Here is a 25,609-nt window from a genome sequence, read left to right as displayed (position 1 = left end):
GGTTTCTAAGGTCACGTGCAGTATAAAATAAGTACTGTAATTTTTCTTTTGCTTCCAACCCTGCGGTTTACGCGGTGATGCGGCGCTAGCGTTAGCGCGGCGCTAGCGTCAGCGTTAATGCCGTGCTAGCGTTAGCGCACCTAGTTATAAGTCTCGGTACACAGAAAGAGTTTAGCGCACAGGTGTCAAACTCAAGGTCTGGGCCCGCCACATGATTTTATTTTTTAACTGATATGTTTGCAAAAAACATCGATGTTAGCTTCACTAAAGACTAAACTTTCTTTAATATTTATGAAACGTGTGTATTTGATTCGTCGACTTCCATAATTTCCAGCCTACAAACTGAGACTTTTTCAAACTGTGACCTGTGGCGAGGAAGTGACTTTTACCAGTCCGGCCCTGTTAGCGTTGCGCCAGCACGTTACTGCCGTGTCTCAAGGATTTTTCCCAGTATGTTTTTTTGTGACAGCTGGGATAGGCTCCAACACTCCCCGCGACCCTCGTGAGGATAAGCGGCAAAGGAAATGAATGAATGAATGCATGAATTGACATACACGGCTTGCATTAAACAAAGAAAAATGTGTCGTTATTTAACCTCCTGGTTCTTCTCGACACTATTTTTAACACACGCACATGCAGTGTAGTGTGCTAACACAATAATTAGTTGTGCTTGATTTCTCTGACAGTTCTAATCCTTCTAAATGGCCACCAAATGCCTCCCTGTGTCAGCCCAGGGCGAACCACATGCACACACGGCCGCTTCATAATGGCCGATGTTGTGCTTCCATCTGCGTTTCAAGCAAGACGGTAATATATCATGTGAGGCAAGCATTAAAGTGGTTTAACATCAACAAGGAACAACATGCATCACCAGACGCTCCATTCATTAGGCGCACACGCGCATCCTATTGCGCTCCAAAGGTGCTGACCAAAGCGCGAGAAAATGATTTGACTTTATAGATAACTCTTGTTGCGGGTGGCACGGTGGTGGATCAGCTGGTAAAGCGTTGGCCTCACAGTTCTGAGAACCAGGGTTCGATCCCGGCCCCGCCTCTGTGGAGTTTGCACGTTCTCCCCCCGTGCCTGCGTGGCTTTCCTCCGGGCTCTCCGGTTTCCCCCAACGTTCCAAAAACATGCAGCTTTAATTGGACACTCTAAATTGCCCTTAGGTGTGATTGTCTGTCTCTTTCTCCCCTGCGATTGGCTAGCAACAAGTTCAGGGTGTACCCCGCCTCCTGCCTATCAATAGCTGAAATAGGCTCCAGCAGTCCTGTGACCCTCGTGAGGATAAGCAGCACAGAAAATGGATGGATAACTTGTTGCAGCGACTCTTAATTATTCAAACTGTTAAAACTGCTGCAGTTGTTTCGGTCTGCAGTCTTCAGTTCCTAAAAAGAAGACAAACGGGTGATGCTGGGCTTTCGCAAACGGGAGCGATCAGTGTCACGATATATCCATCCATTCATTTTCTTTGCCGCTTATCCTCGCAAGTTATCTGAAAGACACTTTAACCAAGCACGAGTAATTCCGCATCTGACAAAAGTTACTTGAACTTGCATTATGCTCAAAAGTATGATATTCTATTTACTTTTGCTATTTTTGACTGACTTTACTCTCACAAGATTATGATGAAATAAATTCAGCACCCCAAACCAGTTTCAGTGCCTACCAAATTTCATATTGGTATTTTATGTTTTGTAGGTGTGTCTGCCGTGAGTGAAACCATAAAAAAAGTCTCAAGTACGTGCGCCAGAAAAGGGAAATGCTGCCATTTTTGGGTCATTTCGACCATTTCCAGGGGCCCTTCAAAGACAGAGGTGAGATTTTGTTCAATTGCAAGACGATCGATGACTTAAACCCGACAGAGCACGCATTCTTACACGTCTCAGTGATGTTTACCAGGATGTTTTTCTTTTTTAACCGGCCCTCCAGTGTTAGCGTGGGGGCGCTAGCGTTGAACTCTGTGTACCGTTTTTCTTTGTAAGTATCTCGTGTTTCAATGTGGGCACTTGCGGCTTTCACACGGCTGCGGTCTACGTATGTACCGAATGGTATTTCCTTTACAAATGTCCCGGGTGAGGCTTATAATCGGATGCACTCTGTCGACCGGGAATTACGGTAAATATTAAGCTTCACTTCAGTCCTTATTTAATCCCGTAAAATACACCAAAACGTTTTCTCACCCGAAATGTTTGCCTTTAATTCCCAGTAATGGTGTCTGCTGAGTTGTCTTACTGACACAGATTCAAATACCTGGAAATCAAAGATGAACAGTTTGTTGACATTGATATTTATCTGTTAATCTGTCGATCTCAAACCCGAATGTTTTAAAGTCTACAGCAAAAAAAAAAAAACCCCAAAAAACAAAAGGGACTTGTGAGTGTATAATGCGATTTAGATTGAAAAATTCAATTTCCGTCACACAATGTTCTGAATTTGACAGCGTAAAATTCCCGTAGCACATTTAAAAGATGATGTCCAAGATAAATAGCGCTTGACCTCACAGTCAATCAGACACGCTGAAGGACTTGGCAAGATTTCGGTCCTCAGCGGAATAATCCTTTTCTAGATGTTAGCGAGCCGTATCAAAAACCCTCAAAGTTGCTCGACGGCGGCTAATTCTTGAAAGTATTTTCACAAAAAGCGGAAAGCGTGTGCGTGACCATTAACCTATCACGTGTTAAGTAATTTTATGACCCCACACACACACATGCAGAGTCCCATCATATGCTTTGCATTAGGGTCAAGTTTCAACAAAGCCACACACACACATACACGCACACAAATTTGGGTAGTTTTTTTTGAGTGAGAAATGTTTGTTACGATAAGCGTCATATGATCAGGGTGTTTTCCGAGTGTCAATTACTGCACGTATAGTTTGGCACAACGTTGCGGTCATCGCGGTGAGACTTTGGATGTGAGCCTAGGCGGGCACTTGTGGTTCAGAATATTTTTCTTCTCGCACCCCCCCCCCCAACCCCCAATGCTGACCCATAAGGTAGGAGAGGTTGTGGGCTAATGGGCCCACCCACAATCAGGAAACACACACACGCACATATGCCTGCATCATGGTATATATGCAATTTTAATAAGGAGTATTCGGACTACACTTGAAAAAGAGACGAAAAAAAACTGAAAAAAAACCGAGAGTCCAAGTAATTTCAAGAAAAGTTTTTTCTTTTATGTAATGTTTTCAAGAGGAAGTGACGTCGTTTGAAAAAAGTTACTTTTCGAGAAGAAAAAGCACATCTGTTCAGAATTAAAGCCTTTTTAAGCGGTAAGAATGTGAATGTTTTTAAAACAAAAAAAAAAAGAATGTTGATATGGATGAAAAAACCTTTTGAAGATTTATTTTTTTTCTGAGAAAAAAAGTCATTTTTGGGGGGATTATTTTTTTAGACGGTCATTATTTTTAAAGAAAATCAAAACATTTTTATGCAAAAAGAAAAAAAAATTTGGGAAGTAAAAGTCTAAATTTATAAGAAAATTGTCATATTTGTTTAGTGAAGGAGTCAAGATTTTTTTTTTCAAAAAACAAAAGAATATTTATTATATTTAAATAATAAATAATATTATATATATATATATATATATATATATATATATATATATATATAGTTAATAAACATTAAGTTTGTTTGAATAGTCATACATCCCTTCCAAAATGTATTTTTTTTAACTATGTAAAAGCATCATATTTGTCGAAAAAAAGCGCAAGATTTGCTAGATATATATTTTTTATGAGAAGAACCACAAAAAAAAAAAGTCTCATAAAGCCATGCCCAAAAAGACGTGAATTTCACCATTGTGGTCGAAAGGTGCCATTTTAGGGCCTTTTTTCCCCGTTTACTTTTTTTAGATTTTGTACAAACCCCGTCAAATTGAATCCACACACCAGACGGCCGTGCGACAGTAAATTGTGAGCGTGCGGCGCACGGCCGCGAGGTTTGCCGCGTCGCCACAAAACTCAAAACTACAGTATGTACTTCCACTGACAAAACCTCAATGGCCTCCGTCCATCCCCCCCACGCCGCCGCTGTCCTTGTTCCCGCCTGGATTATTCCGACTCTCTCCTTTCGTACGCTTGTCTGCGCAACAGCTTTTTTTTTTTTTTTTTCCCCCTGAAGTAACACCCCCCTCCCCCGCGCCTTGGCTTGAGGAAAAGCAATTTCAATGATGTGGGCTTCAAAATCTGCACCGCCGGTGTCACATGCATCATTGCTAACTACTCGAGCATCGAGATCCCTGCTGGAGTGCTCACAGCTATCACACTGGGACCTGACAGTTTTGGATTTTGACCCCCAAACACACACGCACGCAATTTCATAGACGGTTTTGTCCCAAAACGTCCTGCATCCTGGGAGCTTCTAATGGGCTTTGAAACGTTGAAGGGCAACACAAGTCACTGGCATGTCGTCACGCTACCGCAGTCTGGCCAGGACTTAAGTCTGTCTGCCTTTCATTAGGAACTAATTCCCCAGGGAGTCTTTTACACACAGAGACACACACCGCGTCCGCATGAGTGTGTGTGCAGGAGAAGTGTTTTTACAGCCACTGTACCGCTTTGTTCATTCCCATTTTAGCAAAGAAAATCCGTCCCCAAAGGTTTTTTTTTTTTTTTTTTTTTATTTAGAACAAGAGTTACTGTTTTAGAAAAAGTCACGGTAATGTGATGGGGAAAGGCCATGTTGTTTTCTGTTTTTTTTTTCTTTTTTAAGAATATTCACGGTTATTGAGAGTTATAAAGGAAAATAGGTTTTTTATTTGGCATCATCGACTAATTGTTTGAGGTTTTTTTTCAAGTAAAAAAGTGGAAAAGATTTTGAGAAACTAAGCCAACAACCTGTATTTTTTTTTTTTACAAAAAATAAGTCCTTTTTCATTAAAAAAACAATTTCTAGAGAAAAATAATTTGAAATGTTTTTTTTTTACAGGAAACAAGTCATTTTTCATTAAAAAAATATTTTGAGAGAAAACTATTGAAACATCATTTGAATTTTTTTTTAAGGAAAGTATATTTGGTGAAAAAGTCAAATCTGTATAAAAAGATATTTGTTTTTTAAACCTTATTTGAGGGGGAAAAAGAAAAAAACATTTGTTAAAAAATTGTCATTCTGAAATTTTCACCTATTTTTCAGGAAAAGTTATGAAATCACATTTTGTTTCGGCAAATTCGTCATTTATTTTAAAAAAAAGTGTTATTTCATGTAAAAACAAGTTTCATATTTGTCAAGAAAAATAATTCTTTTTCAAGAAAAAGCTAAACACTTACGGGAAAGATTGTTAACAGTTGTACTTTGTTAGTTTTTCAAGGATTTTTTAACAAGTAATTCTTTTTTGGGGAAAAAAATAGTTTTTTGTTGTTGTTAGGATCATAAGTAGGAGGAAACTCACTTTTGTGGGTAAAAATACCTTTTAAAAAGAAGTTACCTATGTTTTTCAGCATTTTTTTTTTCATTTTTAGGAGTCTTTTCAAATCAAATTTATTTTAATGATTGAACCCGATAGCTCTGAGATTTGACCCGTTGATATGAGACACATGAGTGACGCCTAACGATGAAACGCGTTTTTGTCCCCGAGGCGAACACACCGCACACGCAGTTCATGCGTCAGTCAGGTCTGCTGCCTTTTTGCATCCACTGTAGCACTTTGTTCACTTCTTAGCACAGGAAATGTGTTCAACAAGCGTACTCGTCACACACGCACAGACACACTTTTTCCAGGCAAGTATGTTCATTTTAAGGTGTGGTGTGTATGAGAATATTTACGACGCCGATAGCCAACGGGGTTGATTGGCGGTTAGTGCTTTTGCCTCAAAGCAACAAAGTCATCGATTGGCGTCTTCAAAAGACGGTCTGTTTAAAGGCATTAGAGGAAATAAAAGCATTTATTGAAGATTATAAGGTAATATCAGGCGGCACGGTAGATCAGCTGGTAAAGCGTTGGCCTCACAGTTCTGAGGTCCCGGATTCAATCCCGGACCCGCCTGTGTGGAGTTTGCATCTTCTCCCAGTGCCTGCGTGGGTTTCCGCCAGGTACTCCGGATTCCTCCCACATCTCAAAAACATGCAAAATTAATTGGACACTCTAAATTGCCCCTAGGTGTGATTGCGAGTGCAGCTCTTTGTCTCTATGTGCCCTGCGATTGGCTGGCAACCAGTTCAGGGTGTACCCCGCCTCCTGTCCGTTGACAGCTGGGATAGGCTCCGGCACTCCCTGTCACCCTTGTGAGGATAAGCGGTAAAGAAAATGGATGGATGGATGGCTGGATGGACATTATAAGCCCTTAAAATTCAAAGTGCCGGGTTCGTGAGACTATTTTTATTTGCCCTGATGAGCACATCTATTTCACATTCATCAGAATTACTGGTAGCGGGTGGACACGGTGGATCAGCTGTAAAGCGTTGGCCTCACAGTTCTGAGGTCCAGGGTTCGATCCCAGCCCCGCCTGTGTGGAGTTTGCATGTTCTCCCCGTGCCTGCTTGGGGTTTCTCCGCCCTTCCGGCTTCCTCCCACATCCCAAAAACATGCGACATTCGTTGGACACTCTAAATTGCCCCATGGTGTGATCGTAAGTGCGGCTGTTTGTCTCTATGTGCCCTGCGATTGGCTGGCGACCAGTTCAGGGTGTACCTCGCCTCTCCCCGTTGACAGCTGCCATTGGCTCTCGCACTCCCTGCGACCCTTGTGAGGATAAGCGGCTAAGAAAATAGACGGATGGACAAACAAAGCAATTGACCCCTCCGTGGATGTTGCGCTATCCGCGTCACTGACCAATCAGAGGCCAGAGATCTGCATAGACCAAAGCCCGTTTTGGCTCCCGCCATTTTCTGAGACAACATTGAATGGTCCAGTATAGGTTTAGTTAGCGTTTTATCGCGTATTTGGGTTATTTAACAAAAAATACGGTTAAGAGGTGTAGTCACGGACTTTGTAATAGTCACGACGGGTATCCTGAAAGGCCAGTTGGCGGAGTTCGATTCGTACCCTTTCCAAAACCGAAGACCCAGTACGAAAAATCCCTTGGATGGATCAAACTTTGTGGAAGACCGCATCATCAACTAAATCCATCTAATATCAACCGGAACACATATGTTTGCACGGAGGTATGCCCTATATTTGATTTTCAATACATGTCTCGTATAAATGAATTCGAAGTTCTTCGCTAGCATAACACTGCTGCGTGTGAACGATTGCCACAACTATTCTTTGTTGAGCGATATTTAGCGATGATCGGACTGCGCAAACGTGTCGCTTTCTTGCTGGCTCGCGGCCGAAGCTTAACCAGACTGTGTTTGCACGAAGATATGCCCTAAATTTGATTTTTATTACACGTCTCGTATAAATGAATGAGACGTTCTCTGCTGGCATAACACTGCTACGTGCGAACGATTGCCACACTTATTCTTTGTTGAGCGACATTTAGCGATGATCGGACTGCACAAACTTATTGATTTCTTGCTGGCTCGCGGCCGAAGCTTAACCAGACTGTGTTTGCACGAAGATATGCCCTAAATTTGATTTTTAATACACGTCTCGTATAAATGAATGAGACGTTCTGCGCTAGCATAACATTGCTACGTGTGAATGATTGAATGAAATTAGAAGCATGGCGTCTCTCTCAGTTAAGAATGTATTGTATTTAGAATCTATAATATATCGTTGATTTGAATGAAATCAGAAGCATAGAGTCTGTCTCAGTTCAGAATGTATTGTATTGTATTTGCCATTTTTACTGTTTGTCTTACGTGAGCGCACGTGGCGTGAAGTCACTTCAGGAGGCGTGGTTAAGTGCCCTGTACGGAGGGGTCAATTCCAAGAGGGCAGCAAGGCTGTAGATGACCTGGTAAAATGGCTGCTTTGATACAAAATGGCTGCTGACCTTCTGCGTGTTTTACAGCAGATTTACTGGGGGGACAGCAAAGCTCAACATTTTAGTAAATGTTAAATCCTTCAAGAATTGGATTTTGTTTCTGGAATAATAATAGTAACAACAAACAAACCAATTCATTGGAAGAACTCCCAGCCGGGTACTTTGTTTAACGGTAAAAACCCATCAGACATGCTGTCATGTGATTCTGTGGAGATTTTCAGCCCGGCTGTGAGCAATTTTCGGGATTCTCACAAAAGTTTTAAAAAGTAGAGCCAAAAAGATTTTTGCGTCAAAGGAAAATCAAGAATCGATTCGGCTACGTCACAGACACGCCGCCGTTCATCGACACTCGCCTCAAATTGCCTCTGCGCTCAGCACAAGTGGCCTTTGTTCGAGCGTCCACGGGTCGCTCGCCTGCCTCGTCCAAGTCTTTGATTCCATTCTGTTGGACTTTCCCGACCTGATTGCCGTTTTTCAGATGTTTTTTTTTTTTCCCCAACCTCTGTCGCTCGCTCTTGGCAGGGTCAAGATACTGACGCCGAGGCACTTTAGTGCAACGTGCCACTTTGCGATGTCGCACTTAAAACACGCTGTAAAGAATCACTTTGGGCTGTTGATAATCCTTCCTCCCCACTTCCCGTTTCTCTTTTTTTTTTGCGTGGCTGTGTTTCCGTGATGCCGCTGCGTGACGTCTCCGGCGTGACGACCGTCGGCGGGGGAAATTTCTGCGACGAGGAGTCGATTCAACTCGACGCGGCTGTTCTTATTGCGCACCCAGGGCAGACGTTTGACATATTATAGTTACGTTTTCATTTCTCAGTTACTTTGTTTTGTGCAAAAATTGGCAAACTGATTGCAAAGAGGCGGCACGGTGGATCAGCTGGTTAAGCGTTGGCCTCACATTTCTGAGGACCTGGGTTCAATCCCACCTATGTCGAGTTTGCATGTTCTCCCCATGCCTGCGTGGGTTTTCTCCGGGTACTGCGGTTTCCTCCCACACCCCAAAAACATGCAACATTAATCGGACACTCAAAATTGCCCCTAGGTGTGATTGTGACTGCGACTGTTTGTCTCTATGTGCCCTGCGAATGGCTGGCGACCAGTTCAGGGTGTACCCCGCCTCCTGCTCGTCGACAGCTGGGATAGGCTCCGGCACGCCTCGCGGCCCTCGTGAGGATAAGCGGAAAAGAAAATGGTTGTATGGATGGATTGCAAAGAAACGTTTGAGCGGAGTGATGCATGGGTTAAATAAAAACTAAGAAAAAAATGTATTGCGGTGCAGAAGACTCGCTCAAAAATATTATATTTTTTTAAAACAGAATTTTAAAAAATGTATAGTTTAAAAATATGCTTGCGTTAACATTTTTTCAGTTTTTTTTATTCATAATCCTCAAAATATGAAGAAAATAAATTTTTAGACAATGGGATTGCTGATGGAAAATGATGCCCCTTCCCAGAGAAAGATTTTTTTTTTATTTTTTATTTTTTTCCTCCACCAGATAAGACTCCCAATATATGAGATGTTAGTTTCGCCCATTTTAGAAACTTCACAGTCTCGAGAGAAAGAGCATCACTGCAACTCCCAAAACCATCACAGCTGGTTGTCCACCGTTACATTTTTTTTTTTTTTTGAGCCCCCCTTTTCACGATGCGTCCCCACTCACGGCCGAGAACGAGCTCCTTCAAGCGGTCGTGCTACGGTTCAACGTTTGTTCTTTTATATTTTCTAAGAGGAATGAATAAACAGAAAGGCCAGGCAGGCAAGCAAACAAATGATTCCTAGGAATATTAATACTGGGAATCTTTTTTTTTTAAAAAAAAAAAGTGGGGTTTTTTTTAATGACCATCCGTTGTCCTTGGTGCGAATCATTCTCAGAGTTTAGAACCTCAAGCAGTTCTCCGCAATAAGGCCACGAAGAAGGAATATTTAGCTTCTCGACCGTAAACTGATTACTGTCGGTCATGCGCCTTACTTCGATGCTACCGATTTATGTCTTTTTTTACAGCGCGTCATCATCTGTGGAGGGTGAAAATAAATAATGAGCCTATTCATCCATCCATTTTCTGAGCAGCTTATCCCCACGAGGGTCGCGGAAGTGCCGGAGCCGATCCCAGCCGTCATCGGGCAGGAGCCGGGGTACACCCTGAACCGGTCGCCAGCCCAATCGCAGGGCACATCGAGACAGACGATAGCCGCACTCGCAATCGCACCTTGGGCCAATTGAGAGTCTCCAATTAATGTTGCCTGTTTTTGGGATGTGGGAGGAAACCGAGTACCCGGAGAAAACCCACGCAGGCTAGAGAGTACAAATCCAGGGAGTCCTCGGGTCAAGACGGTCTCGACCGAAGACGTTTCGACTTTACAACGCCCGTCCCCTGTCCGCCATTTTGTCTGGCTATTTTCATTTGCATTTTTCGCCCTCTTTTTTGACATTTTAATTTGTGTACTTGGTTGTAGCTACCAGTACAAAAAAAATGTCTTCTCCTCTTTTCCTCATGCACACACGCTTGCGAGCACGCGCACGGCGGAATCTTCCCCTTTTTTTGCTTTCGATTCCCGCCCGTCGCATGGCTCAATATCCCGTTTAAGTTTCGTGTTTTGTGGCTAATCGCCGCCATCCCGCGACCTTCCCCCAGAACATGCTGATAGGTCGGCGTGATCTGACCTTGTCGACTCTATCGGGGTTTCAATCCCACGCCGAGCGCCCGCATTACCTCCGCGTCTGTATTTAGACCCCCCCCCCCAAACAATAGGAGGCTGTCCATTACATACGATGCTCCACTAATAGATTTGCAATTGATCTGCAGAAAGCCTCGAAATAATCACCAAATGACTTGCTGAGCGACAGAGAAACATTTTGTCAGATGATTCAAAGTGTGCTCTATCTTGCTGTTGTCAAGCAAAATTAAAGAGGACGCTCTTATGACCGCTTAGATCGTTTAAGAACGAGAGTGGAGTAACTCCATTGATATGTATGCAATTGGTGCAAAACCATGATTTTTCACCAGCATGCATCTTGAAAAATATGCTTTCTTTATTTTTTCACGCTCTTAACTTAAATATGACAAAAATTGCGTGAGCACGCTCTCCTTTTTTCAGTGGCTCACCTGGACTCGGGTGCTCCACAAAACAGCAGCACTGAACAAAGCGTCTTGAATTCAACTGTGTATTTTTACTTCTTCTTCTTTTCCTTTCGGTTTGTCCCGTTAGGGGTCGCCACAGCGTGTCATCTTTTTCTATCTAAGCCTATCTCGTGCATCCTCCTCTCTAACATCCAACTGTCCTCATGTCCTCCCTCACAGCATCCAGCAACCTTTTATTTGGTTTTCCTCTCGCTCTTTTGCCTGGCAGCCCCATCCTCAGACTCTCTCGCCTCTGGACATGTCCAAATCATCGAAGTCTGCTCTCTTGAACCTTGTCTCCAAAACATCCAACTTCGGCTGTTCCTCTAATGAGCTCATTTCTATTCTTGTCCAACCTGCTCACTCCGAGCGAGAACCTCAACATCTTCATTTCTGCCACCTCCAGTTCTGCTTCCTGTTGCCTCTTCAGTGCCACCGTCTCCAATCCGTACATCATGGCCGGCCTCACCACCGTTTTATAAACTTTGCCCTTCATCCTAGCGGAGACTCTTCTGTCACATCGAACACCAGACACCTTCCGCCAACTGTTCCACCCTGCTTGGACCCATTTCTTCACTTCCTTACCACACTCACCATTGGTTGACCCCAAGTATTTGACGTGGTCCACCCTCGCCATCTCTTCTCCCTGGAGCTTCACTCTTCCCCCTCCGCCCCTCTCATTCACGCACATATATTCTGTTTTACTTTGGCTAATCTTCATTTCTCTCCTTTCCAGTGCGCGCCTCCATCTTTCTAATTTTTCCTACACCTCCTCCCTGCTTTCACTGCAGATCACAATATCATCTGTGAACATCATGGTCCAAGGGGATTCCAGTCTAACCTCATCTGTCAGCCTATCCATTACTAACGAAAACAGGAAGGGGCTCAGCGCGGATCCCTGATGCAGTCCCACCTCCCCCTTAAATTCTTAAATTCTCACCGCTGTTGTGTTGCCCTCATACATGTCCTGTACTGTTCTAACATATTTCTCTGCCACACCGGACTTGCGCATGCAGTACCACAGTTCCTCTCTTGGTACTCTGTCATAGGCTTTCTCTTGGTCTACAAAGACACAATGTAGCGCGTTCTGACCTTTTTACTGCATTTTCTAAACAGGTATCACTGATCGGACAGTGTGTGAAACAGTACTCCAGTAAACATTAACGTGTGGTCGCCCCACAGGGTTGTGTGCACGCAAGCTGCATACAGTATGCGTTCGATCGGAACTCTGTTGCTAACCAAAACGACATCATCTCCTAACAAGTAGTCTGTCAGATGACTTAAAGATTGGAGTGTTACCGCATTTCGCATTCGTCCTCTCAAATGCGGCCGTGTATTTAGCTCACGCTCTTAATCCCCTATTGAAATATTTCCCACCAGTCTTGAACGCACCATTAAACTCTCTCCTATACCCGCCCGCCACCAGCACAACTAAAAGGTGTACTTACATCGGCAAGAGGTTTAACCCATTACATAGGCTCCTTAATTATGTTTACAAGACTGTATGTGTGTGTGTGTGTGTGTCTATCTTTATCCTGAGTACATGTGGGAGCTCAGTTGTGATTTAACGGCATTAGCGATTACTTCAAGGGGGGGGGGGACACACAAGAGTCTCACTGTCTAAGCCTCTCTCTTGGATTAGCACCATGGCCGAAGAGAATCTACACGCACACACGCACACATTTTGATTCTGAGTGTGGAGATGGGATGATGATGATGAAGGTTTAGGGGTTTTCTTGTGGGTCACAGGGCCAAGGGGGCCTCCCCCAAAATCCAGAATAACCCAGAAAATTTCTATAATACATTTCTAAAGGGCTGCACGGTGGATCACCTGGTAAAGCTGCCCATTGGCAGCTGCGATAGGCTCCAACACTCCCGTGACCCTCGTGAGGATAAGTGGTGAAGAAAATGGATGGATGGATGGATGGATGGATGGATGGATGGATGGATGGATGGACTTTTCTAAAAAAATACAAAAATGTATTAAAACAATGTTTAATTGCTGAGGCTTTATTTGCCTACATCCAGCCGTCCATCCATTTTGTTTGCCACTTATCCTCACAAGGGTCTCAGCTGTCAACGGGCAGGAGGTGCGGTAGACCCTGAACCAGTTGCCAGCCAATCGCAGGGCACATAAAATCAAACAGCTGCGCTCACAATTACACCTAGGGGCAATTTAGAGTGTCCAATTAATGCTGCATGTTTTTGGGATGTGGGAGGAAACCGGAGTGCCCACCTGGAGAAAACCCACGGAGGCACGGGGAGAACATGCAAACTCCGCACAGGCGGGTCCGGGATTGAACCCGGGACCTCAGAACTGTGAGGCAAACGCTTTATCAGCTGCTCCACTGTGCTGCCTATTTTCCTACATTTTTTTTTTTTGTAAATTAAATATGAAGAGTGGGTCTGATTGAAGTGTGGGGTGTACTTCGCCCAGCCTTGCTCTGAAGCGATATCTTTGTTGCCGACTTTTTGTACACACACACGTCCACACCTGATGACTGCGAAAAGCGCGCAGTTGTGCATCAACTGGACAAGCAGCAAGATCATAGAAAGCACCAGGAACAAAGAGAATGCGTTTAAAGAGCCGCCGTCGTCTAAAATGCAGAAGCTACAGATCGGCGGTGACTTTTTCTCCCCGACTTTCCCAACATAAAAGACCCGCTGAGTGCGCCTGAGAGCCGCCGCCGCCGCCGCCATTTTACTTTCCGTTTCATCTCTGCCTAAAGCGAGGACAAGAGGGGCGCTTCAAAGGGAATGAAGTAATGGAGGGAGACAAAATGGAGAGAAACAAGGCGTACGTTATCAAGTCTGACTCCCCCACATTTGGGTTTTGGACTTTTGGTGAGCAGTCAGGCAAATGGAGGAAGCAGGAGGAAGATTCTGCTTTTGTCACATCCGACAACAGTTTGCCGCAACACACTAGAGAGCCGTGAGAGATTGTGACAATGTTTTTAAGTACAGTACTGTGGAGTCCTAGTTTTCTAAATTAGAAAAATTCCTTTTTTGGGGGGGGGGGGGGCGTGCAGGGAGAAAGGTGTCTATTTATTTCAATGTGTGAAGATGATTTAAGACACAATTGTTGCTCGGGAAAATGTATTCGATTTTTAGAGTGCAAGACTTGGCCACGGGGAGCCAGGATCATTCTGTCATGTTGACATAAACTAAAAAAACTGTTAAGTGACAGTGACTGCAGATATATCAGTCGCTTTTTGCAGTGGAGAAAGCATATATGCCTGCGGATATTACTATGGTGTCTGTCTATGTGTGGTTCTGCATCCTTTTTGTGCATTTGTTCATTGCACGATAATGCTGCCACAGGGATGCTATTCTTTAGCCCGTCTGTGTCATTTCTCATTACAGTCTAACCTCGGTTCTTAACCACAATCCGTTCCAGAAGGCGGTTCGAGAAGTGATTTCTTCGAAATCCAAATCGATACTTCCCATTACAATTCATGGAAAAAGAAATAATACGTTCCAAGCCTTTTTAGCTTTTCCCAATAATAAACTGCATAGTAGAAATGCTTGTATAGTTTAAATACTTTAGATAATGAAATAATTGAAAAAATATATTTATTTTTTGACAAAAAATCCTTTTTTTATTAACAAAAGTGCAGAATAACTTTAGACAACTAATAATGAGGAGAAATAAAAGTAAATGACTTATTTTTATTTTTACAAAACGTAACATTACATTACCTCGTAACTCGAGTTAACGAAATCTTTGAAACAAAACAAAAATGTAGAAATGCTAATGGAACAGAGCATTATTAAAGTTCACAAGCAATGCAAAACTATCAACTATCAAATCTCTTTGGTGGGGGTGACTCGCCCCCTGGAAGTTCTTCTTTTCCCAAGGAACATATCTAGTGTCACATCTTTGGAGCCATGATTGGGGGTTAATAGTCCAGTCAGTACATGTAGCTAGGGGGACACGTCTACGTACAGAGGCTGTGTTATACACAATAAAGGGCGTCGTGGGTCAGCTGGTCGGGCCGCACGCGTTATGTTATTTCTGGACTGGATTTTCATTCGAAATCAGAAGCAAAAAAAATCTCAAAATTTTTGTTCAAAAGCCGATTTGTTCGAGAACGGGGACGTTGGAGAACCGATTATTCACTGTATGTGATTGCATTAAGCTAGCGGACTTCAGGCAAAGTTATGTGGTTGTTTGAAGTCTACGTGCAATGTTTGGTTTATGCACCATTTTAATTCTTTATCTCTTCAATTATGTTTTGCTATTCCTTTGGCTTTTTTTTCACATCAACACAGAAAGTGTACAAATCACGACAAAGTGTCTCCCGATAACCAAAATGAAGGCTACAGAACTACTGACCTTGACACCCGAATGCTTGTCGCTGTACGTTTACTTTTTCTTTGACTTAAAAAAAATCACAGAAGAGAACAATTGATGAGGAAAAGTATGACACTTACATTAACATAAATAATAATGATCATTATTATCATTGGGATTATTATTACATCTGTTCTGCCTGCTAATTTGAGCGCGGCGAGGGCTTTTTTTCAATGTTTTCTTCCCGTGTTTAGTTCAAATGACTTAATTTGCATTCTCGTTGTGGCCCATTTGTCTTGTAAAACGCTTAGCGCTGTGGTCCGGTACAAAACAATCGTATTTGTGAGCTCCATCTGTTGACATGATGTCTTCATCACGACGGCTTTGCGTGCAATTCAAGTGATTTATTGCGCTTGTTGTCCTCGTGATATGACGCAGCCGTTGTTCTTTTCCAGACGCGCACAACTTTCTCAATGCCATCACAAAGTGTTTCTTGTTGCTGTTGTTGTTGTTTTTGGGTGCTCACCGCACATCTGCTGTCAATGAATGTCTACAAAGATAACGACATGTGCGAGAACATCGGAACCCGCTGTTTTCCAGAGTGCGCCGACTCGGAAACGGGGAAACTGAAGGCGAAGTTGACCCCGCAAATTTCCACCTTGGGGTGTGCGCCGGTATCTTGGCTTACAGTTGACCCGACTTACAAGCGTATCGAAAAAAACGAGATGCAGCTCGCAAGGGGTGGTTCTTGGGTTTTGTACCAAGTTTGAATGGTAGTTTTTATGTGCTAAAGCCGTTTGCAGAACGTGGCCGGGGGGGGGGGGGGTGCTGTTTGCTTCACACCCTTAGTTGTTTATGCACAGATGTTTTATGCATGCGTTTGAACACAAAATATTCCTTGTGTGTTGTTACACACTTGGCCAAAAAAGCTGATTCTGATAAAATTCTATGATGAACATTGGTTTTAATTTAGAAAAAAAAAAAAGAACTATGCACATAAAAAATAAAAAAATGGAATTTTAACTAAAGGCTTTTGTCTTTAGTTAAAATTCAATTTTTCTCCTCCATCTGGTTAGAAATGTTCTGTGCAAAAATAAAAGCTGGCAATTTCAGAAGTCTTTTCTGCGGCATTGAAACAATACAAAGTTGCGGCTTTTTGAATGTACAGCAGTATCAGACGTCCCTTTTCCAATGCCGCCATTTTCCCCAATCTTCCTTGCTTCGGAGGTAGTATCATCATCCCTTTTACGCTACCTGTCAAAGCCTGACCTTTTTTTCATAATTTTTCCTCATGGCACCCGGAAGACATCAAAACATCGAAGGTTCCGGCCTCATTTTTCTCGATTTTACAAACAGTATCCGAGCAATTCCCTATTTGGAAGGTAGTAGCATGCTGTGACGCAATATGCCGGGAAAAACTGAACTGTGGGTTGATCTTGTTGCCGTGTAGTAGAAGAAAACGAAGAGGAGGCAGAAAAAGTCCCCGACTGAACTCTAGCGACTCGATGATCGTTAATGTAGCAGTTCTTTGAAAGTTTAGAATTACCATGACATCTATGTTCATTTATGTTGGCCTCTCTTTGCTGTTAGCACGAAGCTAGCCGGTATTTTGTAAATAAGAAAAGATGCAAACATATAAGCGTATTACGCTCCACTAATCTCTCCACTTTGCATCAGCGGCCCTGAGTAACCTTTGAGGCTCAAACTTGTGTCTTTATTGTGGCCCAAAAATGTTTGTGAAGTAAACACAGGAGATCCTCATTATCCTCCACTGTTGTTGTTTGTGTGTGTTCTCAGCGACGCATTCAGGGCGGCGCGGTTTTCACGGCGATCCGTCTGGAGGTGCACAGCTCACTTGGGCTTTTCCCAAATAAAACAGAGAATACGGGCGGCGGGGGGGCTCGGGGGAATGTGTCATATCGGGAGAAATAAATCAAGTAAGAAAAGCGGCCAGCGGGCTCCATCTGGACTCGATGGTGTGTGCAGCGGTTCTGCTCCACATGTTGCCTTTGATACGTTCACAGCTGGACCAGATCAAAGTCAGGTTTTGTGGTTGTGTGTGTGTGAGTGATTAGATGTGTTGTCCCCCCCCCCCCCCTTTTTTTTTATGTGTGTACTTGAGCTCCACGCTGTGTCACTTCCTAGTCGACTTCTTGCAAAACCAACACACACGTGTTTCCCATTTAACGTTTTAATTTCCCTCCTTCTTCCTTCTTCCTCTCGGGCTGTTTAAACAGCCGGCGAGCTGCCTGTAAAAGCCCTGATCTGTTTACATGATCGGCTGCCCGGTGCGAGGCTGTTTAATGCGCCCTCATAAATTATACAAGAACTCTCAGCACGACGAGATTGAATGAGCGCCGCGCCGTAGCGCCGACCCGTGCCAAAAAAAAAAAAAAAAAAAAAAACGCTTTCGCATAGCTCGGGGATCTTAGACTTGCCTGAGACTGGAGCCCTTCTCCCAGTCGCTATCAGTATTTCAAAGTATCGGGAGAAAAACAAGAGTACCCCCTCCCAAAATCCTCACATTAAACTACCGTAATTCCCGGCACCTGGTTATAAGCCTCACCCAGTACATTTGTAGAGGAAATACCATTTGGTACATACGTAGGCCGCAGCCGTGTAAAAGCCGCACGTGCCCACATTGAAACACGAGATAATGCTAGCGCTGACACGCTAATGCTAACGCTAGAGGATCCGCGCTAACGCTAGCTCCACCGCCCTGACAGGGCCGGTTAAAAAAAACATACTGGTAAAATTCACTGAGACACGGCAGTAACACGATAGCGCATTGCTAACAGGGCCGGACCGGTAAAAGCTACTACCTCGGCACATATATTCCACCGGCCTCACCCTTACCTTGCCCCCCTTGTGGCCGTTAGAAAAAAAATCCACAAAATAGCCGCATCACTGCATAAAGCGCAGGGATGAAAGCGTGTGAAAAAAGTTGCGGTTTATAGGCCGGAAATTAGAATATTTTTAAAGTTAAAAAAAACCAAACATTTTTACAAAAATCTTCATGTTCAAATAAAATCCACATACGTGAAATATGTTTTAATTATTGGAAGAAAGATGTCTTGAAAGTATACAAAAATTTGCGTAAATTAAATGTATGCCAACATAGTTCAGATTATTTTAAAATAGTAAATATGCAGTATTAATGTATTTCAATGAATATCTTTAATGATCAAAAATAGTTTTAGGTGCTAATAATTTATAGAATTACTGGATATGAAAATAAAAAATATTTTTAAATATAATATGGTACTTTTTGTGTTTAATAGTAAATATTTTCAAAAAATAAAAAAGTATTTTCCATTCTTATTTATATATATATATATATATATATATATATATATATATATATATATAGTTTTTTTATTTATTTTTTCAGTATTTCAAAATAAAACTTAAAAACTTATCTGAAGGTATTTATAAAGTGTTAAAGTTTTCACAACTTTTGAGTGATGTGAAGTATATTTTAAGTATAAACAAAAGTACCTATCCCATATTTAATTGAGTTTTTAAAAAATATTGAACGTTTTTAAAAATCCCTCGATATTAGCCGCTAATGCATGATGGATTGTTTTTCTCGTGATATCAGCCACATGTTGTGTCCCCCCCCTCCTTGGAAACCCGTTTGGCTCACATTGCTTGACAGTAAAACATCTGCGGTGTGCAGCAGCAGTCTTTGGAATCCCTTCTTTTTTTTTTTGTTCTGGTTTTGCGTCGGTCACATGGAAATAAAGTGTAATAAAAACATGACCCGCCGTCGCGTTCCTTGAAATTCTTTAAACGCGCTTTCTCCGTGGGGATGAAATCATGATTAAAATTCGTCACAACCTTAGATAAGAAAAATAAAGTGTTTAACTTGTTATTTCACGTTATGCATTCCAAATTGTCATGAGATACGGCCTGACAAAATTTTACCATGGAATAGAGGTTGAGAAAAATTACACTTATGCTTCGTTGCATTATGATCATCTTCTAAAATGCCATTACCCAAAAACTCCAGGTGGCAACTGTCCGCTTTTGGGGGTAGTAATAGTAACCCCCTTTTCCCACTTTCTGCAAAATTAAAAATAATCATTTTCCACTTTTTTTCTGCGCTGCTATTTTATATAAAAGGCTGCAACATGAAATAGAGGAACAAAATCCACCCTGCAATGTATTTTTCATTTTTTTTATCTTCTGAGGTATGGGAAGATCCTTTTACCCTGACTGTAAAAAAATGGATTTTCTACATTTTTTTTTTTATTTAACCACCGCTATTCTGTAGCTGGCACTGATCTGCAATCAGAGTACAAAGTCGATCCTGCAAATTCCGTACTTCAGAAGTCATATCTCAAGCCCTTTTCAGACTTTCTGTAAAACTTTGATTTCTTGCTATTCTCTATAAATGGCGCCTACAGCGAATGGGGGCAAAGTCAACCCAAACATTTTCCACCTTTGGAGGTAGTGTCACCAACCACTTAAAGACTCCTGAAATTAGTGAGCATCTGATCACTTTCCCCCTGTGTTGCAGTTGTGTACAAACGCCACAAACATGGATTGGCGGGATGAAGTCGACCTGGCAATTTTCCACCCGTGGGGGTAATATCAGAAGTTTGACACCTTATGAACGTTTCTCCATTTTTTTCCCCCGAGCTGTGCTGCTATTTTTTTCTGGAGTTAGGGGAGGATGATGACGTAGCAATGTTCCACCTTATGAGGTAGCATCAGAGGGCTTTGCATACTGGCTTTAAAAGTTTAATTTTTCCATCTTTTCCCCTATCACTAATGATACCATCAGTGGAAGAAATTGACTTATTATGCTACTCCCCACACCCCTGCCCCTCCCCATGCTGTTCTCTATAAACATCATGGAAATGGAATGGGGGTTATCATTGACCTGACAATTTTCCGCATTTGAGCTAATGTAAGATTAGCTTTTTGACAATGAACTGTAAAGAAACGTTTTGTTTTGTTTCCTGTCCGGAAAATTGAAAATGGCGATATGGAACTCGACAATTTTCCATCTTTAGAGGTCGTTTCTGAAGTGGATGACTTACAACAATACAGAGCAATGGAGAGTGTGGTGAGGAAGTGAAGAAACGGGTCGAAGCGGGTTGGAACAGTTGGCGGAAGATGTCTGGTGTTCCATGTGACAGCTAGGATGAAGGGCAAAGTTTATAAGACAGTGCTGAGGCCGGCCATGATGTACGGATTAGAGACGGTGGCGCTGAAGAGACGACAGGAAGCAGAACTGGGAGGTGGCAGAAATGAAGATGTTGAGGTTCTCGGTTGGATAGGATTAGAAATTAGGTCATTAGAGGGACAGACAAAGTCGGATGTTTTGGAGACAAGGTGAGAGAGAGCAGACTTCGATGGTTTGAGAGAGTGAGTATATTGGTGGAAGGGTGCTGAGCATGGAGTGAGAGGATGACCAAAGAAAAGGTTGATGGATCTTGTGAGGGAGGACATGAGGTTGGTGGGTGTTAGTGAGCAAGATGCACGAAATAGGCTTAGATGGAAACAGATGACATGCTGTGGCGACCACTGAGGGGGCAAGCCGAAAGGAAAGGAAGAAGAAGAAAAGGTCGTTTCAGAAGTGCCCTTCAGATCCCCTGAAACGCACGTCATGAACAACTCCTGTGACATACAGTATGACAGAATTTAACGAAAACTAGTGAGAAAAGAAGGCCGCAACCGCCACAAATCGGTGCGAACGCATTCACTGGCGTTATTACGCCCGTGGCGATTTGTCATATTTCCAGTGAAATACGTGACGCGACGGGCTTGTGTAACGCAAAGCCGAATTCACGCGCGTCGTCGCGTGACGCTAATGGAGATCAACACAGCCACTGCGCAGCGGAATCGGGCATGGACATGTGACGTGGCCGTTCGCTGATGAGATATGGCGACGCGCGAGATGTGGCGGCTCACATGGTCACGGCGTAAAAGAAGCGGCGCGTTGACGGAAAGAGACCGCAGCTGGATCTGATGAAGATAATAAATAATGTGACAGTCGAGCACGACGTAACAAGGAAAAGGAACACAACGCTGGGCTACTCATTAGGCCGCTAAGTTATAGCGACTTGCTAAGTAGCCTTTTTCATTTCTTCACGTTGTGTAAAATGCTAACGCAGAGGAACAGCTACTGGGTACTGTTTACTTGTATATGTGTACAAAGTACACACATTTCTAACCCTGCACCACACCAAAATATAAACAAATCCATGTAAAAAAAAATGTGCACCATGCTGCACGTTTGACAACAGAAACTGAAAAAGATTTCATCTCGCTTGATGGACTAAAACGAGTTTTACAGCCAAACAGAAATGATTAAAAGTAGGGAAAAAGCTCGTAACTTCAAACCTACTTAAGGCGTTGGGGGGAAAAAATGGCATAAATAAATGGTATAAATGGCACTGATGCGGAACTGGGATGTGAGATGTGTCTGCCGATTTTCTACAGTGCGGTTGGCATCACAAACTCCTTTTAGATTCCTTCTAAAAGTGGCATTTTTCTAAGTTTTTTCCAGAAATGTCTGCCTTCAGGCATAATATCAGAAACCATTTTTAGACTGCGTGGAAAACTCATGTTTTCTTGGTTGCGGTCATGTACATATAAACAACATTGACACCAAATTGTGTGTCTGTGTGTGTGCTCACCGACGATCATGCAATTTTACATTTCCAGAGGTTGTATCACTGTTGGATTTCTGGCTGTTCCGTATGAATGGCACTGCCACAGAAAGGATGGCTTGTATGGAAGTAAATATGTGCCACCAGGATTTGAATTTGAAATGTGACGTGATCACAGTTTCAAGAGTTGTATTTCCGTGTAGCTTTTCAATGTTAACAATGTCTGAAATCCGCTGTCTAAAATTCACCGTTTGTGCCACCAGGCAGGGTTACTTCAGGTCAGAACCAAACAGCCAACCGATGGACCGTTCCGACGGCGATCTTAAGCTCCGCCCCCCTTAGCCATGTCCCACAATCTTCCAAAATGGCGATTGAACAGAACATGTTTGAAGTCGATTCTCAACTGCGTATTCCAGATAATATTGGGGTGTCTTTTTTGCCAAATGCGTCAGATCTGTCCAAGAGAGTTCTACAGAGAGGCCTCTACTATTTCACGCGAGGATATGTACACGGAATTCAGATTTTGGACGGACCAGACCAGGACGCAATGTCTGAGTTACAGCGAAATGTTGGCGATCGATGCAAAAACGTTTAACGCCTCGCAAACTTCAATTTGAAATCCAAAAGGAAAAAGGAGGGTGAGTACTTTTTACTCGGAAAGATCACGATTAATATCATTGTAGTCTTAACAAGTGAGTGAGTGTATTCATTTGACTTGGCTCGTAATCGAACCCAGTGGTCTGTTTTAAAAGTCTGATGTGATACAAAATACACATTTCTCTTGCATGACATGGCGCATTTACGTCTCACTAACCCGACTCTTCGGCATAAAACATGACACACTTCAGTCGGCAGGTCAGTGATATGCTAACAAAATGAAAGTTGTTCTCCTGGAATGTAGAAAGCACTGATAATAGTTTAATCAAACTCAGAAGATACTTCCTCCTCACTTACCTTCGAACATACGGCCTTGTGTTTATTGATATTGCCCACATTTAGCTGTACGTGCGCTCTTCCGCGAGCCTTAATCCATCGTAGACACTTTGTCAACTGTGTTTTAGGCTTTGGAAAATGAATCAAGCGGGCCCCTTGTAATCTTTCATCAGAATGGCACGTTCCCCGAGCGCATCTGAGGACCATTTTCTTCGTAACATTAACTTTTCCAAGCGCACGCTACTGACAACCAGCGTTGCTTGTGGGACAATACGGCGAGAGCGGCGTGTCAAGCCGTTGCGGCCATCTGATTGGCTATTATTGTACGAGTGATTGACAGGTCGGAAAAGTCCATCCAGTTACTCTTTCTTAGTGTGTGACGTCACGTGCCTAAGAAAGCGTAACTGCGATCGGCTGCGTGTTCGGTTCTGACCTGAAGTAACCCATGCCTGGTGGCACAGACGGTGAATTTCAGACAGGGAATTAAAGCCAGTTGAATTGTTAACGTTGAAAAGTTACACTGAAATACAACTATTGAAAATAGTTTTTCAAATTCCAATCCTGCTTACTTCCATAGCTTGCGTGGCCCAAGAACTCCGGGAAAGCTCTCAGGTGTCAGGTACTACGGGCAGAAAAGAGCGCCCCCGTCAGACCACTCGCACGGGGTGAAAGTGGGCGAAGCTGACACCATTCAAATGAGGCCCATTTAGGAAAAAAACGACAACAAAAGAAACCCCTCAAGAGTCAAAAGAAAACAATGGGACGGCTCAGCCTCAAACCTCCATGCAAATCACCGTCTGTTGACACACGCACACACACACACGCAGGCAAGTTTGCATAGACGTACACACATTTGCATAGAAGTTCACACACAAACAGTGGGATCACCGAGCAAAGCGGCTCATTCAGTCATTATCTGTTGGAGCCTCTTAAGTCCACTCCAGACCCGATGAGTGCTAAAAGAGACACTTCTTCTCCTTCTTCTTCGTCGTCGTCTCCTCCTCTGTGACCCCCCGCCGTTTGTTTTTCAGCCGGCTAAATCGCAACGAAATGGGGGGGGGGGGGGGGTTTTGACGTCATTTGCAACGCAAATGAGGCTCGTAAGGCTACTTGTCCCTTATCCAAAGCAGGGGCTAATTGTGTGCTTCTCCCACTCCAAAACAAACGACGCCAAAGAACGGGACACTCCTGGAATGAATAAAGGGGATGAGCTATTTGTTAAGGAAATTGCGCGAGCTTGTTTGCGACAACGCACGCCGGAGTGACGGTCTCGCTGGAAACGGGCTTTTTGTTGCAACGGTTGCATTAAAAGGGTTCCAAGTAGTTAAGGCCTCTGCCTCGTCGCTCTTTTTTCCCGTGGAACCGATCATCGGTTCTTCACAGAAATATTATTTTACTATTTTCACCTGGAACACTCTCAGATGCCACAAGATGGCGACAAAGCACTGGGTATGAGGAAAAAATTGGCATCAAGGAAGTATGTTGAAGTGATGATACGCCACTAGAAGACAGACATCGCATTTATGTCAGGGAGGAGCTGAGTTTAGCCTGGGTTGTTAATGGAAGGTACAGAGAATCTTGACTGTGTGCATGTACACCCACACTCCTGGTGCGTTTTTATTAAATCAAATCTGTGACCTATGTATCCATCCAACCATTTTCTTAGCCGCTTATCCTCACAAGATTCGCGGGGATTTCTGGAGCCAATCCCAGCTGTCAACGGGCAGGAGGCGGGGTATACCCTGAACTGGTCGCCAGCCAATCGCTGGGCACATCGAGACAAACAGCTGCTCTCACAATCACACCTAGGGGCAATTTAGAGTGTCCAATTCATGTTGCAAGTTTTTGGGATGAGGGAGGAAACCGGAGTGCCCGGAGAAAAGCCATGCCGGCACGGGGAGAACAAGCAAACTCCACAAAGGTGGGTCCAGGATTGAACCCGAGACCTCAGAACTGTGAGGGCAACGCTTTCCAGCTTCGCCACCATGCCGCTAACCAGTTTATTTTTAGAAATAAGACAGCTGGGATTGGCTCCAGCACACCCCGCAACACTCGTGAGGCTAAGCGGCAAAGAAAATGGATGGATGGATATTGTAAAATGGATTCAGAATTCTATTTAAAGTGTTCTGGGGTCACAGTTAGTGGCATATTCATATTTATGGTTGAAAGTAGGGCGGCACGGCGGATCAGCTGGTAAATCGTTGGCCTCACAGTTCTGAGGTCCCTTGTTCAATTCCAGACCCGCCTGTGTGGAGTTTGCATGTCCTGCCCTGCAATTGGCTGGCAACCAGTTCAGAGTGTACCCCACTTCAAGCCCGTTGACAACTGGGATAGGTTCCGGCACTCCTCGTGACCCTCGTGAGGATAAGCGGCAAATAAAATGGATAGCTGGATGGTTTAAAGTAGTAACATAGGCAATTATTTCAAAAAAATTAGGAAGGGTTGTCTATGGGTAGAAGGTTATTTGTCGAGACGTGCCATGCGGTTGGCAGGCACCCAGTCCACGGTCCATAAAGTCAGCTGGGATGGACTTCAGCTCACCCGCAACTCGAATGAGGACAATTTACAAGTACTATCGAAAATCCATGAACAATTCATGAGTCAACCCGAAACACCGGTGCCGGATCCAGCTGCTAAATTGTGCAAAAAGTTTGGGGGGTGGGGGCCGACATTTTGCATATTTGAAACTGGAGGGAGACGGCGCGATATCGTAACGCAGAAACTCGACTTGAACTCAGGACGTGGCGGTCTGCGCCGTAACTT

General features: G+C 43.4%; 1 protein-coding gene across 1 annotated transcript in view; it reads left to right on the top strand.

The window, feature by feature from the left end:
• The window catches only part of LOC133500010 (transducin-like enhancer protein 1), a 67,067-nt gene that overhangs the window by 4,045 nt on the left and 37,413 nt on the right, over window positions 1-25,609 (top strand). Inside the window, exon 4 of the mRNA XM_061818539.1 lies at window positions 1,702-1,817. Coding sequence (XP_061674523.1) covers window positions 1,702-1,817 — 116 coding nt within the window. The remainder of the gene's footprint in view (window positions 1-1,701; window positions 1,818-25,609) is intronic.

The sequence above is a fragment of the Syngnathoides biaculeatus genome, chromosome 4 (assembly GCF_019802595.1).
Source record: "Syngnathoides biaculeatus isolate LvHL_M chromosome 4, ASM1980259v1, whole genome shotgun sequence".
In the NCBI taxonomy this organism is placed as follows: Eukaryota; Metazoa; Chordata; class Actinopteri; order Syngnathiformes; family Syngnathidae; genus Syngnathoides; species Syngnathoides biaculeatus.
This window is presented reverse-complemented; position numbering and strand designations above follow the sequence as displayed.